The sequence below is a fragment of the Boleophthalmus pectinirostris genome, unplaced genomic scaffold (genome assembly GCF_026225935.1).
Source record: "Boleophthalmus pectinirostris isolate CB_2022bp ecotype Guang Dong unplaced genomic scaffold, ASM2622593v1 HiC_scaffold_15, whole genome shotgun sequence".
NCBI classification, from domain to species: Eukaryota; Metazoa; Chordata; class Actinopteri; order Gobiiformes; family Gobiidae; genus Boleophthalmus; species Boleophthalmus pectinirostris.
The window spans coordinates 525,678-540,677 of record NW_026571070.1 but is presented as its reverse complement, the minus strand read 5'-3'; the positions used below and the strand labels follow the sequence as shown (position 1 = coordinate 540,677).

Below are 15,000 nucleotides of genomic sequence, written 5' to 3'. Positions count from 1 at the left end.
GGCGCTGGGCCGAGCAAACACTTAAAAGGAAATAAAAGAATTTTAAAATCGACTCTAAAAGACGCTGGGAGAGAAGCTCAAACAGGTGAGACGCTCTCGTGTTTCCTGGTTCCAGGTAAAAGTCGAGCCGCTGAGTTTTGGACCCGTTGCGACCGGGAAAGTGCATTTTGGCCGACACCAACATAAAGTGCATCACAATAATCCGATCTATTCGTCACAAATGCAGGTGTGACAGTTTCAAAGTGTTGCGTTGATAAAATGGGCTTAAAGTTTGTATGGAGGATTTTGGTTTTGTTTCAAATTGTCAATGAAAGTTTAAAACAACATTACAGAGACGCAGCAGCTTTGTAATTATGACCAAAAAAAAAAGAATGAAAATCTATCAACTGTGGACGTGTTGAGCCCAGATAAACATCAGCCAATAAAAAACGAGGCTCCCTCAGTTTCTATTGGCTGTCAGGTCGTCAATCAAACTCCCTACGTTTCTAGTGTAAGTGACTCGTCGGCGCGCGGGGATGACGTGGTTTATGCGGCGGTTCTTAGAGGCTTTTTCAAACTGTCGCTTCATCACAATTTGCACAAAGTTTGTTGCGACGGCGAACGAGAACCACGACCAGTTCCCGTGAAAAGAAAGTCAGTTTTTGAGGTCGCTGAAAGAAGAAGCGAAGGGGAAAAGGAGCGAAGACAAACTGAGGTGATTCTTGGAGATTCCTTCCAGCGATGGCGCGACTAAAGCAGACGAAGGTTAATAAATTCTTCCTCGACAGGTCACTTCAACTGGCTGTAAACATGTGATTTCTAGATTAAGGAGTCGGGAGGAGAAGTTTGTACTGAGGCTGTGGAGGAGGAACATTTGAAAAAGAACTGTTGCTGTAGTTCTCTTCCCTAAAAAAATCCTTTATACAACCTTTAATTTAGTCCAATTGTCTTAGCTGGAAAAAAACAGATTTTACAACAGCACTAATTTACTGATCAAGTTTTAGATCTGGGTCCATTTTGACTCCTGAGTTTGTAACAACTGGCTTCACTGAACCAAGGTCCACAGGAAAAGAAGAATTTAAGGAGCGAGAGCTGAAAACCAGAACTTCAGATTTTTCCTCATTTAGGGGCAAAAAACTTTTGTGACGTTCAAGATTTGATGTCCCTGATGCAGTCGAGAAAGGCTCACGACTTGACTGTAAAGTTCAGATTTCCGTCTCTTCGTTGTGGAAATTCCTTGTGACAGTGACTCGTGTGTGACTCGTGTGTGACTCGTGTGTGACTCGTGTGTGACTCGTGTGTGAACCCTGACCCCGGCCTGACCCGCGACCTGTGACCCGTGTGTCGGTCTGCATCTGTGAGCGTGTGAGCGAGACGCCGTCCTGCTCGCGTGTCGTTGGCGTGTGGTCGTCGTGTTTGTGGAGGTGGGAGTCGTCAGCAGATTCAGACTCTGGACTGTCCACATCTGTACTGCACCTGTCAATCAAAATACACCACAATACCACAGATACGACAACGACACACAACGACACACAACGACACACAACTACAGACGTCCCTGTGTCCCCGGGACTGTCCCAGTTTGTCCCCGTGTCCTCATAGATTTACACAAAACCACTGATGTGTCCCAGTTTATAGAGAAATGGAAACAGTAAAGAGACAAAAACTGACATTTGTTTGAGTAAAATACAGAAAATCTGATTCAAAACGACAAAACACAAAGAAAATGTGACGACACCGACTCATGTTCGTCATGAATGAGACAAGTGTGGAACAGTTTTACTTCATTATGCACCAATATTCATAATTTTATGATCACAAACCACCACAAACCGACAGTGTCACAGCTTTTTATTTATTTATTTTTATTTGAACAGTTTTGTGTCATTTCTGCTCTGATTTCTCCACAAAGGTTTTAGATTTGCACTTGAGGTCAGAATAAGTCGACTCTCTTCTGTCTGCCTTTAATTCTCTAGAGTTTGATTGTCCGATCATCAGGAGGTGTGCTGTTAGCATGCTAGTGTGGCTCCTTTTACCCTGACAGTTAAACCTGTGGAGTGAAAAGTGTTTCTGATGAACTGAACCTCCACAAACTACAGGGTGAGTTTGTGTGTTTCTATCGCAGCAGAAACAGACGCTGACGTTTGCTCCACTGATGATTTTAAAAACCCGAGTGTCTCGGTTCTGACTCGGATCCAGACGCTTCTTAAACCTCACACATGTTGTAGTTTTAGTGTAAAAGCAGGTTTGTGTTTCCGTGTCTCTGTCGTCCTCGTTTCTGATTCGTGGATCCGTGTCGAGGTCTTTGCTCCGCTGAGTGATTCACCTCCACGACACCAGGAGGCGACGAGTTAAACCTGGAGTTTGTTTTACACAATGAAGCGGGAAAGTGGAGAAGAGAAACGAGTGTAGAGTCGATGTGGAGACGACCAATCACAGAACTGACGGTGACGTTTTGATGCGCGGTTTTAAAATGTGGGAGGTTCACGTCGACGATTTAACAAACGAATATAAACTGAACTTTAGTCTTAGTTTTGGTTCAGTTCAAACGTTCGTGTGGTGAAAACACAGAGAGAACAACCCTCTGTCACAGAGAGAACACCCCTCTGACACAGAGAGAACACCCCTCTGTCACAGAGAGAACACCCCTCTGACACAGAGAGAACACCCCTCTGACACAGAGAGAACACCCCTCTGTCACACAGAGAGAACAACCCTCTGTCACAGAGAGAAACACCCCTCTGTCACAGAGAGAGAACACCCCTCTGTCACAGAGAGAACACCCTCTGACACAGAGAGAAACACCCCTCTGACACACAGAGAGAACACCCTCTGACACAGAGAGAACACCCCTCTGACACAGAGAGAACACCCCTCTGACACACAGAGAGAACACACCCTCTGTCACAGAGAGAACACCCTCTGTCACAGAGAGAACACCCTCTGTCACAGAGAGAACACCCCTCTGTCACAGAGAGAACACCCCTCTGACACAGAGAGAACACCCCTCTGTCACAGAGAGAACACCCCTCTGACACAGAGAGAACACCCCTCTGTCACACAGAGAGAACACCCCTCTGACACAGAGAGAACACCCCTCTGTCACAGAGAGAACACCCCTCTGACACAGAGAGAACACCCCTCTGTCACAGAGAGAACACCCCTCTGACACAGAGAGAACACCCCTCTGTCACACAGAGAGAACACCCCTCTGACACAGAGAGAAACACACCCCTCTGACACAGAGAGAACACCCTCTGACACAGAGAGAACACCCCTCTGTCACAGAGAGAACACCCCTCTGACACAGAGAGAGAACACCCCTCTGACACAGAGAGAGACACCCCTCTGACACAGAGAGAACACCCCTCTGTCACAGAGAGAACACCCCTCTGACACAGAGAGAAACACCCTCTGACACACAGAGAGAACACCCCTCTGACACAGAGAGAGAACACCCCTCTGACACAGAGAGAACACCCCTCTGACACAGAGAGAACACCCCTCTGACACAGAGAGAACACCCCTCTGACACAGAGAGAACACCCTCTGACACACAGAGAACACCCCTCTGTCACACAGAGAGAACACCCCTCTGACACAGAGAGAACACCCCTCTGTCACACAGAGAGAGAACACCCCTCTGACAGAGAGAACACACCCCTCTGACACACAGAGAGAACACCCCTCTGACACAGAGACACCCCGAGACACCCCTCTGACACAGAGAGAACACCCTCTGTCACAGAGAGAACACAGAGAGAGAACACACAGAGAGAACACCCCTCTGACACAGAGAGATCTGAGAGAGAACACCCCTCTGACACAGAGAGAACACCCCTCTGACACAGAGAGAGAACACCCTCTGACACAGAGAGAACACCCTCTGACACAGAGAGAACACCCTCTGACACACCCTCTGACACACAGAGAACACCCCTCTGTCACAGAGAGAACACCCCTGTCGCACAGAGAGAACACCCCTCTGTCACAGAGAGAACACCCCTCTGTCACAGAGAGAACACCCCTCTGACACAGAGAGAACACCCCCTGTCACAGAGAGAACACCCCTCTGACACAGAGACACCCCTGACACAGAGAGAACACCCCTCTGACACAGAGAGAACCCCTCTGACACAGAGAGAACACCCCTCTGTCACAGAGAGAACACCCCTCTGTCACAGAGAGAACACCCCTCTGACACAGAGAGAACACCCCTCTTCACAGAGAGAACACCCCTCTGAGAGAACACTCTGACACAGAGAGAACACCCCTCTCTGACAGAGAGAACACCCCTCTGACACAAGAGAACACCCCTCCAGAGAGAACACCCCTCTGTCACAGAGAGAACACCCCTCTGACACACAGAGAAGAACACCCCTCTGACACAGAGAGAACACCCCTCTGACACAGAGAGAAACACCCTCTGACACAGAGAGAACACCCCTCTGACAACAGAGAGAACACCCCTCTGACAGAGAGAACCCCCTCTGTCACAGAGAGAACACCCTCTGACACACAGAGAGAACACCCTCTGACACAGAGAGAACACCCTCTGACACACAGAGACACCCTCTGACACAGAGAGAAGACCCCTCTGACACACAGAGAGAACACCCCTCTGACACAGAGAGAACAACCCCTCTGACACAGAGAGAACACCCCTCTGACACAGAGAGAAACACCCCTCTGTCACAGAGAGAACACCCTCTGACACACAGAGAGAACACCCCTCTGACACAGAGAGAAACACCCCTCTGTCACAGAGAGAAACACCCCTCTGTCACAGAACACCCCTCTGACACACAGAGAGAACACCCCTCTGTCACAGAGAGAACACCCCTCTGTCACAGGGAGAACACCCCTCTGTCACAGAGAGAACACCCCTCTGTCACAGAGAACACCCCTCTGTCACAGAGAGAACACCCTCTGTCACAGAGAGAACACCCCTCTGACACACAGAGAGAACACCCCTCTGACACAGAGAGAACACCCCTCTGACACAGAAGAGAAACACCCCTCTGTCACAGAGAGAACAACCCTCTGACACAGAGAAGAACACCCCTCTGTCACAGAGAGAACACCCCTCTGACACACAGAGAGAACACCCCTCTGTCACAGAGAGAACACCCCTCTGTCACAGAGAGAGAACACCCCTCTTGACACACAGAGAGAACACCCCTCTGACACAGAGAAACACCCCTCTGACACAGAGAGAACACCCCTCTGACACAGAGAGAACACCCCTCTGTCACAGAGAGAACACCCCTCTGTCACAGAGAAACACCCCTCTGTCACAGGAGAACACCCCTCTGACACAGAAACACCCTCTGACAGAAGACACCCTCGACACAGAGAGAACACCCTCTGACACAGAGAGAACACCCCTCTGACACAGAGAGAACACCCCTCTGACACAGAGAGAACACCCCTCTCACAGGGAGAACACCCTCTGTCACAGAGAGAACACCCCTCTGTCACAGGGGAGAACACCCCTCTGACACAGGGAAACACCCCTCTGTCACAGGGAGAACACCCCTCTGAACATGAAGAGAACACACAGAGAGAACCCAGTGTGTCATCTGACACAGAGACTGTGACACACAGAGAGAACACCCCTCTGTCACAGAGAGAACACCCCTCTGACACAGAGAGAACACCCCTCTGTCACACACAGAGAGAACCCCTCTGTCACAGAGAGAACACCCCTCTGACACAGAGAGAACACCCCTCTGACACACAGAGAGAACACCCCTCTGTCACAGAGAGAACACCCCTCTGTCACAGAGAGAACACCCTCTGTCACAAACACCCCTGTCACAGAGAGAACACCCCTGACACAGAGAGAGACCTCTGTCACACAGAGAAACATCTGACACCAGAGAGAACACCCCTCTGACACAGAGAGAACACCCCTCTGACACAGAGAGAACACCCCTGTCACAGAGAAACACCCCTCTGACACAGAGAGAACACCCTCTCACCCTCTGTCACAGAGAGAACACCCCTCTGACACAGAGAGAACACCCCTCTGACAGAGAGAACACCCCTCTGTCACAGAGAGAACACCCCTCTGACACAGATGAGAACACCCCTCTGACACAGAGAGAACACCCCTCTGTCACACAGAGAAACACCCCTCTGACACAGAGAGACACACACCCCTCTGACACAGAGAAACACCCTCTGTCACACAGACACAGAGAGAACACCCCTCTGACACAGAGAGAACACCCTCTGTCACAGAGAGAACACCCCTCTGTCACAGAGAGAACACCCCTCTGACACAGAGAGAACACCCCTCACACCCTCTGACAGAGAACACACCCCTCTGTCACAGAGAGAACACCCCTCTGACACAGAGAGAACACCCCTCTGACACAGAGAGAACACCCCTCTGACACAGAGAGAACACCCCTCTGACACAGAGAGAACACCCCTCTCACAGAGAGAACACCCCTCACACAGAGACAGAGAGAACACCCCTCTGTCACAGAGAGAACACCCCTCTGGACACAGAGGAGAACACCCCTCTGTCACAGAGAGAACACCCTCTGTCACAGAGAGAGAACACCCCTCTGTCACAGAGAGAACACAGAAACACCCTCTGACACAGAGAGAGAACACCCCTCTGTCACAGAACACCCCTCTGACACAGAGAGAACACCCCTCTGTCTCACAGAGAGAACACCCCTCTGACACAGAGAGAACACCCCTCTGTCACAGAGAGAAACAGAGAGAGAACACCCCTCTGACACACACACAGACAGAGAACACCCCTCTGACACACAGAGAGAACACACCCTCGACACAGAGAGAACACCCTCTGTCACAGAGAGAACACCCCTCTGACACAGAGAGAAACACCCCTCTGTCACACAGAGAGAACACCCCTCTGTCACAGAGAACACCCCTCTGACACACAGAGAGAACACCCCTCTGTCACACAGAGAGAACACCCCTCTGTCACAGAGAGAACACCCCTCTGTCACACACGAGAGAACACCCCTCTGTCACACAGAGAGACAAGAACACCCTCTGTCACACAGAGAGAACACCCCTCTGTCACAGAGAGAACACCCCTCTGACACACAGAGAGAACACCCCTCTGTCACAGAGAGAACACCCCTCTGTCACAGAGAGAACACCCCTCTGACACAGAGAGAACACCCCTCTGACACAGAGAGAACACCCCTCTGACACAGAGAGAGAACACCCCTCTGACACAGAGAGAGAACACCCCTCTGACACAGAGAGAACACCCCTCTGTCACAGAGAGAACACCCCTCTGACACAGAGAGAACACCCCTCTGACACAGAGAGAACACCCCTCTGTCACAGAGAGAAACACCCCTCTGAACACACCCCTCTGACACAGAGAGAACACCCCTCTGACACAGACAGAGAACACCCCTCTGACACAGAGAGAACACCCCTCTGACACAGAGGAGAACACCCCCTCACAGAGAACACCCCTCTGTCACAAGGGCACCCTCTGTCAACAGAGAGAACACTCATATTCCACTGAGTCCAACACAAACTGAACCACATCAGACACAAGAAACAAGTGTTTTTTTCACACACATTAGTTTATGTAAATGAATCATGTGATTTAACGTTTAGTTTGTGTAAAACAGAAACAAATGTGTCAAATCTGAGTGTGGAGAGAAAAGAAGCACAGACGTGACGAGTGTGGACACAGATCAGTGTGTGTGTGTGTGTGTGTGTGTGTGTGTGTGTGTGTGTGTGTGTGTGTGTGTGTGTGTGTGTGTGTGTGTGTGTGTGTGTGTGTGTGTGTGTGTGTGTGTGTGAACTCTCTCTCTTGATTCTCTTGATTCTCTTTTACTCTGGCTCCATATTGAGCCTCAGCGTGAGCAGCTCTGTCCTCAGCAGGTCCATCTGCGAGCGTACACGAGGGGCGCGCACGAGGGGCGCGCACGAGGGGCGCGCACGAGGGGCGCGCACGAGGGGCGCGCACGAGGGGCGCGCACGAGGGGCGCGCACGAGGGGACAGGTGCAGGGCAAGGACAAAATTATTTAAAATTACAAACCTACGCAAAAGAAAAGAAAAGAACAAGAGTCATGTCCAGGATCAAACCCAAATCTACAACAGGACTGAACCAGGACTGAACCAGGACTGAACCAGGACTGAACCAGTTCTAGACCAGGTTTAGACCAGGTCTAGACCAGGTTTAGACCAGGTCTGGAGCAGGTCTGTTGTGCTCATGTGGAGTGACAGGGGCTGTGCTCAGCGCTGACTCAAATCTCTCTGTTCTTTCAGACGTCAGGTGAAAGAACCAACGCTTTTATCACACCGAGCACTTTATACACAGCTGCAAGACCAGGACCAGGACTAGACCAGGACCAGGACTAGACCAGGACCAGGACTAGGACTAAACCAGGACTGGACCAGGACTAAAACAAGTCTTGACCAGGATTTATGAACAAATAGTACATATTCTTCTGTTTATTTTTGATATTTTCTTATATTTTTTGACACTAAACCAAAGCTCTGAGCAAAAGTGAGGAGAGGGAAAGAAGAGAAAGAGAAGAAGAGAAAAACAGAAAAGGAGAAAGAGAGAAAAAGAGAGGAGGGGGGGTAGGAAATGGTGCGAGGTCATTGGACGGTTAACGAGGAGTTAAATAGGAAGTTCATTAACAACATTTACTAATGACAAACTCCTGGAAAACACAAACCCAGACCAGGACCAGACCAGGACTACAGCAGGTCTAGAGCCGGTCTAAACCTGGTCTAACCCCGGCGTGAGGGGGTGGGGTTTGCTGAGGACTTTTGAAAGGTTTGATTGTGTTTCCTGTCGGAGCATCAGACTGACCAAACGCTCCAATCAATGAGCTCTTAAAGACATTAGGATTATTATCTTTAGAGGAGAGAGACGGAGAGAGAGACGGAGAGAGAGACGGAGGGGTAAAGTGATGGATAAAGAGGACGGAGGGATAGAGAGGGAGGGAGGAGGGAGGAGGGAGGAGGAGGAGGAGGAGGGAGGGAGGAGGGATACAGACGGACCATTGATTGTTGCTTTTAACACGGCGACTCAGAGGAAACTTTCAGACTTATTTATCCGTCTGATTCAACAACGCTCACGCAGCTCTGTGACCGTAAAGCCCCGCCCCCCGCACCTGTCGCCCCGCGCCTGTCACACACGCACCACACACGCACCTGTCACACACACGCACCTGCACACACGGGGGTCCAAACGCGGCCCTCTGACTCACGCCTGTGGCCCTCGACTCCAGAAACAAACGTCCACAGATCAGAACGACTCAGTGACACCGACACCGCAGAGATTTAATCATGAATAAAAACACTGAAATCTGAATAAAAATAAATTCTGCTTTAAAAAACATCATGTAGACTGGAAAAAAAACAAATGTGTGCAAGTTTAAAAGACTTAAATTAAAAACGTTTGACTTTATTTGAGTCAATTCAACTTGAGGAGAGAAAAGATCGACCAGTGGAATAAATGTTTTTATGATTTAATTATTAATTCAATTTTGCTTCATATTTTAAGAGCACAGTTGTTGTTTTTCTTATTTTCAGTGCAGTAAAATGCATTTTTATGTTTAAGTACAAAAACTCTTATTCCATTTGCAGATTATTTTACTCGTCAAGTGAAATTTACTCAAATCCTGATCAAACTTTCATAATTTAAATCATTTTAACTTGATTAGATTTTGTTTTTGTGGTGTAAATTCTACTGAAAATTATTTGGAATTAAACTTAATTCTAGTGTTGTGATCTAGACTGAACTAATCCAGACCAAGACCAGTCCAAGACCACATGGTCCCGAGACCAGAACAAGACCGAGAAAAGACCGAGACTTTTAAAGATCAAGATCAAGACAAAACTGAGACCTCGGCCCATCCAGACCAAATCCAGACCAAATCCAGACCAAATCCAGACCAAATCCAGACCAAATCCAGACCAAATCCAGACCAAATCCAGACCAAATCCAGACTAAATCCAGACCAAATCCAGACCAAATCCAGACTAAATCCAGACCAAATCCAGACCAAATCCATCCAGACTAAATCCAGACCAAATCCAGACTAAATCCAGACCAAATCCAGACCATCTTTGTCATTTTCTACATTTATTTTACAGATATTTTGGCACAAATATATCAATGTTTTTATAAATTTATCAATATTTTATCACTTGTTGAGTTTCCGTCCAAGTCCGAGACAAGACCAAGACCAAGACCAAGACCAAGACCAAGACCATAAAAAAACAGTCTCCAGTTTTACGGCGCTAGTGAAGAGTTCTGGTCCTGATCCTGGTCCTGGTCCTGGTCCTGGACCTGGTCCTGGTCCAGTCGTGTCTCGGGACTTTGATCCACGTCGGGATGTGGGAGGGGCTGAGCTTTTGTCTTCTTCCTCCTTCTCCTCCTCAACTGGTTTAGTCCTGTTTCAGTCCTGGTTTTAGTCCTGGTTTAGTCCTGGTTTAGACCTGTTTTTAGTCCTGGTTTAGTCCTGGTTTTAGTCCTGGTTTAGTCCTGGTTTAGTCCTGGAGAACAGGTCTGAGTGAAACAGTTTAAAGTCTCAGACGTTTAATGGATCCGACTTTTATAAAACCTCCGTTTAAAATATCACATTTCACAAAAGTCCAGGACCAAGAACTGAACCAGGACTAAACCAGGACCAGGACTGGACCAGGACTAAACCAGGACTGGACCAGGACTAAACCAGGTCTAAACCAGGTCTAAACCAGGACTAAACTCGATATACTGTCACTTCTAAACCTGGTCTGGGTCTGATCTAAACCTGGTCCATCCCGGGTCTAGAGTCGGTCTAGAGTCGGTCTAAATCTGGTCTAAATCTGGTCTGAAGTGGGTCTGTGCTGTGTTCACTGAATCGTGTTAAACTTAATGTTCAGGGGCGTTTCTCATCAACACTGACCTGCTTCTGTCTGACCCTCCCCCAGAACTAAACCAGGACTAAACCTGGACTAAACCAGGACTAAACCTGGACTAAACCAGGACTAAACCAGGACTAAACCAGGACTAAACCAGGACTAAAAACAGGTCTAAACCAGGACTAAACCAGGACTAAACCAGGACTAAACCAGGACTAAACCAGGACTAAACCAGGTCTAAACCAGGACTAAACCAGGACTAAACCAGGTCTAAACCAGGACTAAACCAGAACTAAACCAGGACTAAACTAAAATTAAAACTAGTTCTTGTTCAGTCCTGATTTAGTCCCAGTTTAGACCCGGTTTAGTCCTGGTTTAGTCCTTGTTCAGTCCTTGGTCTGGTCCTGGTCTAGTCCTGGTTGAGTTCTCGGTCTGGTCCTCGTCTGGTCCTGGTTGAGTTCTCGGTGTGGTCCTGGTCTGGTCCTGGTTGAGTTCTCGGTCTGGTCCTGGTCTGGTCCTGGTTGAGTTCTCGGTCTGGTCCTGGTCTGGTCCTGGTTGAGTTCTCGGTCTGGTCCTGGTCTGGTCCTGGTTGAGTTCTCGGTCTGGTCCTGGTCTGGTCCTGGTTGAGTTCTCGGTCTGGTCCTGGCCTGGTCCTGGTTGAGTTCTCGGTCTGGTCCTGGTCTGGTCCTGGTTGAGTTCTCGGTCTGGTCCTGGTGTGGTCCTGGTTGAGTTCTTGGATTCGTGGAGTCTCAGGTGAGCCTCCTCCTCCTCCTCGGTGGCGTCGCCTCGGAGACCGTCTCCGTCTCCGTCTCCGTCTCCGTGGGCGACGCTTCCCACGCTCCATCACTCTGCTCCTGTTTACCTCCGAGGACCGATGTAGACCAAGACCAGGACCAGACCAAGACCAGGACCAGACCAAGACCAGGACCAGACCAGGACTGGGACTAGACCAGGTTCAGTTTAGAGCTAGACCAGGACTAGACCAGAACCAGACCAGGACTAGACCAGGACCAGATCAGGACCAGACCAGGACTAGACCAGAACCAGACCAGGACCAGACCAGACCAGGACTAGACCAGAACCAGACCAGGACCAGACCAGGACCAGACCAGAACCAGACCAGGACCAGACCGGGACCAGACCAGGACTAGACCAGAACCAGACCAGGACCAGACCAGGACTAGACCAGGACCAGACCAGGACCAGACCAGGACCAGACCAGGACTAGACCAGAACCAGACCAGGACCAGACCAGGACCAGACCAGAACCAGACCAGGACCAGACCAGAATTAGTCCTGGTCAAGTCCTGCTTTAGACCTGGTTCAGTCTCGGTTCATTCTGGGTTTAGTCCTTGTTTAGTTCTGATTCTGTCCTGATCTAGTCTTCTTTGAGTCCTGGTTTAGTTCTGGTCTAGTCCTGGTCTGGTCCTGATCTAGTCTTGGTTTAATCTTGGTTCAGTTCTGGTCCTGGTCCAGTCCCGGTCTTGGTCTTGGTCCTGGTTTGATCCTGGTCTGGTCTTGATCCCAGTCTTGGTCCCAGTCTGGTCCCGATCTGGTCCTGGTTTTGGTTTTGGTCTGGTCCTGGTCCTGGTCTTGTCCTGGTCTCTGGTCTTGTTCCCGGTCTCGGCCATGGTCCTGGTCTTGGTCTGGTCTCGGTCTCCTTCTCTGGTCTGGTCCTGGTCCTGGTCCTGGTCCTGGTCTCTGGTCTCTGGTCTTGGTCTTGGTCCAGGTCTCGGTCTCTGGTCTTGGTCCAGGTCCAGGTCTCGGTCTCGGTCTCTGGTCTTGGTCTTAGGTCCAGGTCTCGGTCTCTGGTCCAGGTCCAGGTCCAGGTCTCGGTCTCTGGTCCAGGTCCAGGTCCGGGTCTGGTCCATCCGTCTCTGTCTCCGTGTTGTGATTGGTCGTCTCGTTGATGATGTCGTTATGAAAAGATGATCTCGTGATGATGTCGTCCTGATGGGGATGATGTCGTTAGTATTGATTGGCGTTTCCCGCGGCGACGGCTGACTCAGCGGAGCGTCTGATTGGCCGAGTGTTCCTGTAAGTGTGAGCGCCGCCGCGTGATTGGACGAGGAGGAAGAGCGGCAGAGTGGTTAACCTGACCTTCTGACCTCCTCCTCTCCTCCTCTCCTCCTCCTCCTCCTCCTCTCTCCTCCTCCTCCTCCTCCTCTTCCTCCTCCTCTTCTCCTCCTCCTCTTCCTCTTCCTCCTCCTCCTCCTCTTCTCTCCTCCTCTCCTCCTCCTCTCTCCTCCTCTTCTCCTCCTCCTCCTCTCTCCTCTCCTCTCTCTTCTCTTCTCCTCCTTCTCTCCTCTCCTCTCTTCTCCTCCTCTTCTTCCTCCTCCTCTTCCTCCTTTTCCTCTTCTCCTCCTCCTCTTCCTCCTCCTCCTCTTCTCCTCCTCTCTCTCCTCCTCCTCCTCCTCCTCCTCCTCCTCCTCTCCTCCTCCTCTCTTCTCCTCCTCTCCTCTCCTCCTCCTCCTCCTCCTCTTCTTCCTCCTCCTCTTCCTTTCCTGCTCTCCTCTTCTTCTCCGTCTCTTACATAACTCTTATATAAAGTTGTTGGTGTTGTAGTTGGGTGGTGGGCGGGGTTAGGTGGTGGAGGTCGTCGGGGTCGTGTTGTTGACTCATCGTCTGGTTGTCGGTTCGATTCCCCAGAGAAACTCGTCTCATTTCAATAAAACTTTTCACATCTTTTTTTTCTTCCGGCGAAACTCAAGAGAAACAGGAAAACTCGAGTCACTCACCATAAAAGGACAGACCACGCCCCCTCACGCCTCCACCTCACCGTAAAAGGACAGACCACGCCCCCTCACGCCTCCACCTCACCGTAAAAGGACAGACCACGCCCCCTCACGCCTCCACCTCACCGTTAAAGGACAGACCACGCCCCCTCACGCCTCCACCTTACCATAAAAGGACAGACCACGCCCCCTCGCACCTTTTAATTTGGGGTTCGGCCAATCGGCTTTGTGTCGTGCGCAGACTCAGGTCACACACTCAGGTCACACACTCGGGTCACACACTCGGGTCACACACTCAGGTCACACACTCAGGTCACAGGGTGAGACTCTTCTGTGTTTTGGTGGTGGGAGGGGCTGATGGAGCAGATCGACAGCCTCTGTTCGGTCAGTTTGCCCCAGGGCAGCTGTGGCTGCAGGATCACAGGGTTTAGTAGGGAGCATTTCAAAGAATCAGTTTGGCTTTTCTGTAGAACATGAACGTTTCCTGCTCTACCTGGTCCTTCTTCAGGAGGTGTAGACTGATGTTCTTCTGTTCTTCAGGAGGTGTAGACTGATGTTCTTCTGTTCTTCAGGAGGTGTAGACTGATGTTCTTCTGTTCTTCAGGAGGTGTAGACTGATGTTCTTCTGTTCTTCAGGAGGTGTCCGGACGGCTTCGTGTGCCTGAAGGCCGGGAGGAACCCAAACTACGGCTACACGAGTTTCGACACCTTTGGGTGGGCCTTCCTCTCCCTGTTCAGACTCATGACACAAGACTACTGGGAAAACCTCTACCATCAAGTGAGTAACTACTACTGCAAATACTACTACTACTACTACTACTACTACTACTACTACTACTACTACTACTACTACTGCAAATACTCCTCCTCCTCCTCGACCTGGAGATGTGGCACTGACCTGTTTGACCCAGAGACTCTGGAGGATCAGCTCCTCTAAATCCGAGGTCGTGGTTCTTGACCGTTGTGGTGAAGAGGAGTTGAGTCTGGGTTTGGTTCGGGCGTCTTCCTCAGAGACAGAGTGAGGAGCTCGGAGTAGAGCCGCTGCTCGTCCACGTGGAGAGGAGCGTCTGAGGGGAGGACGTCTGTTCTGATGTCTCCTGGACGTGTCCCTCAGGAGGTGTTCATGTTCCACCGGGAGGAGGAGAAGACCCAGGACACACTGGAGGGACGATGTCTCTGGACTGGACTGGGAACACCTCAGGTCCCTCCCACAAACCAACCCTGGAGAAGAAGAAGATCATACAGGATGGAAGAGAACTTTAACCCTGGAGCTCCTGAACTTTTGTATTTGTTTGTTTAAGGGACAGAGACGATCAAACGTGTAAATGTTCTTCTCCTGTGTCACCCTCACTGAAGGAGCTCCAGACACTCAGGTTTCAGACCTGGTTTAGACCTGGTTTAGTTCCATTTCAG

At 50.1% G+C, this 15,000-nt stretch overlaps 1 protein-coding gene across 1 annotated transcript in view; it reads left to right on the top strand.

Moving 5' to 3' along the window:
* The window catches only part of LOC110167658 (sodium channel protein type 4 subunit alpha-like), an 84,123-nt gene that overhangs the window by 42,103 nt on the left and 27,020 nt on the right, over positions 1–15,000 (top strand). The window contains exon 11 of the mRNA XM_055151200.1: positions 14,224–14,365. Coding sequence (XP_055007175.1) covers positions 14,224–14,365 — 142 coding nt within the window. The remainder of the gene's footprint in view (positions 1–14,223; positions 14,366–15,000) is intronic.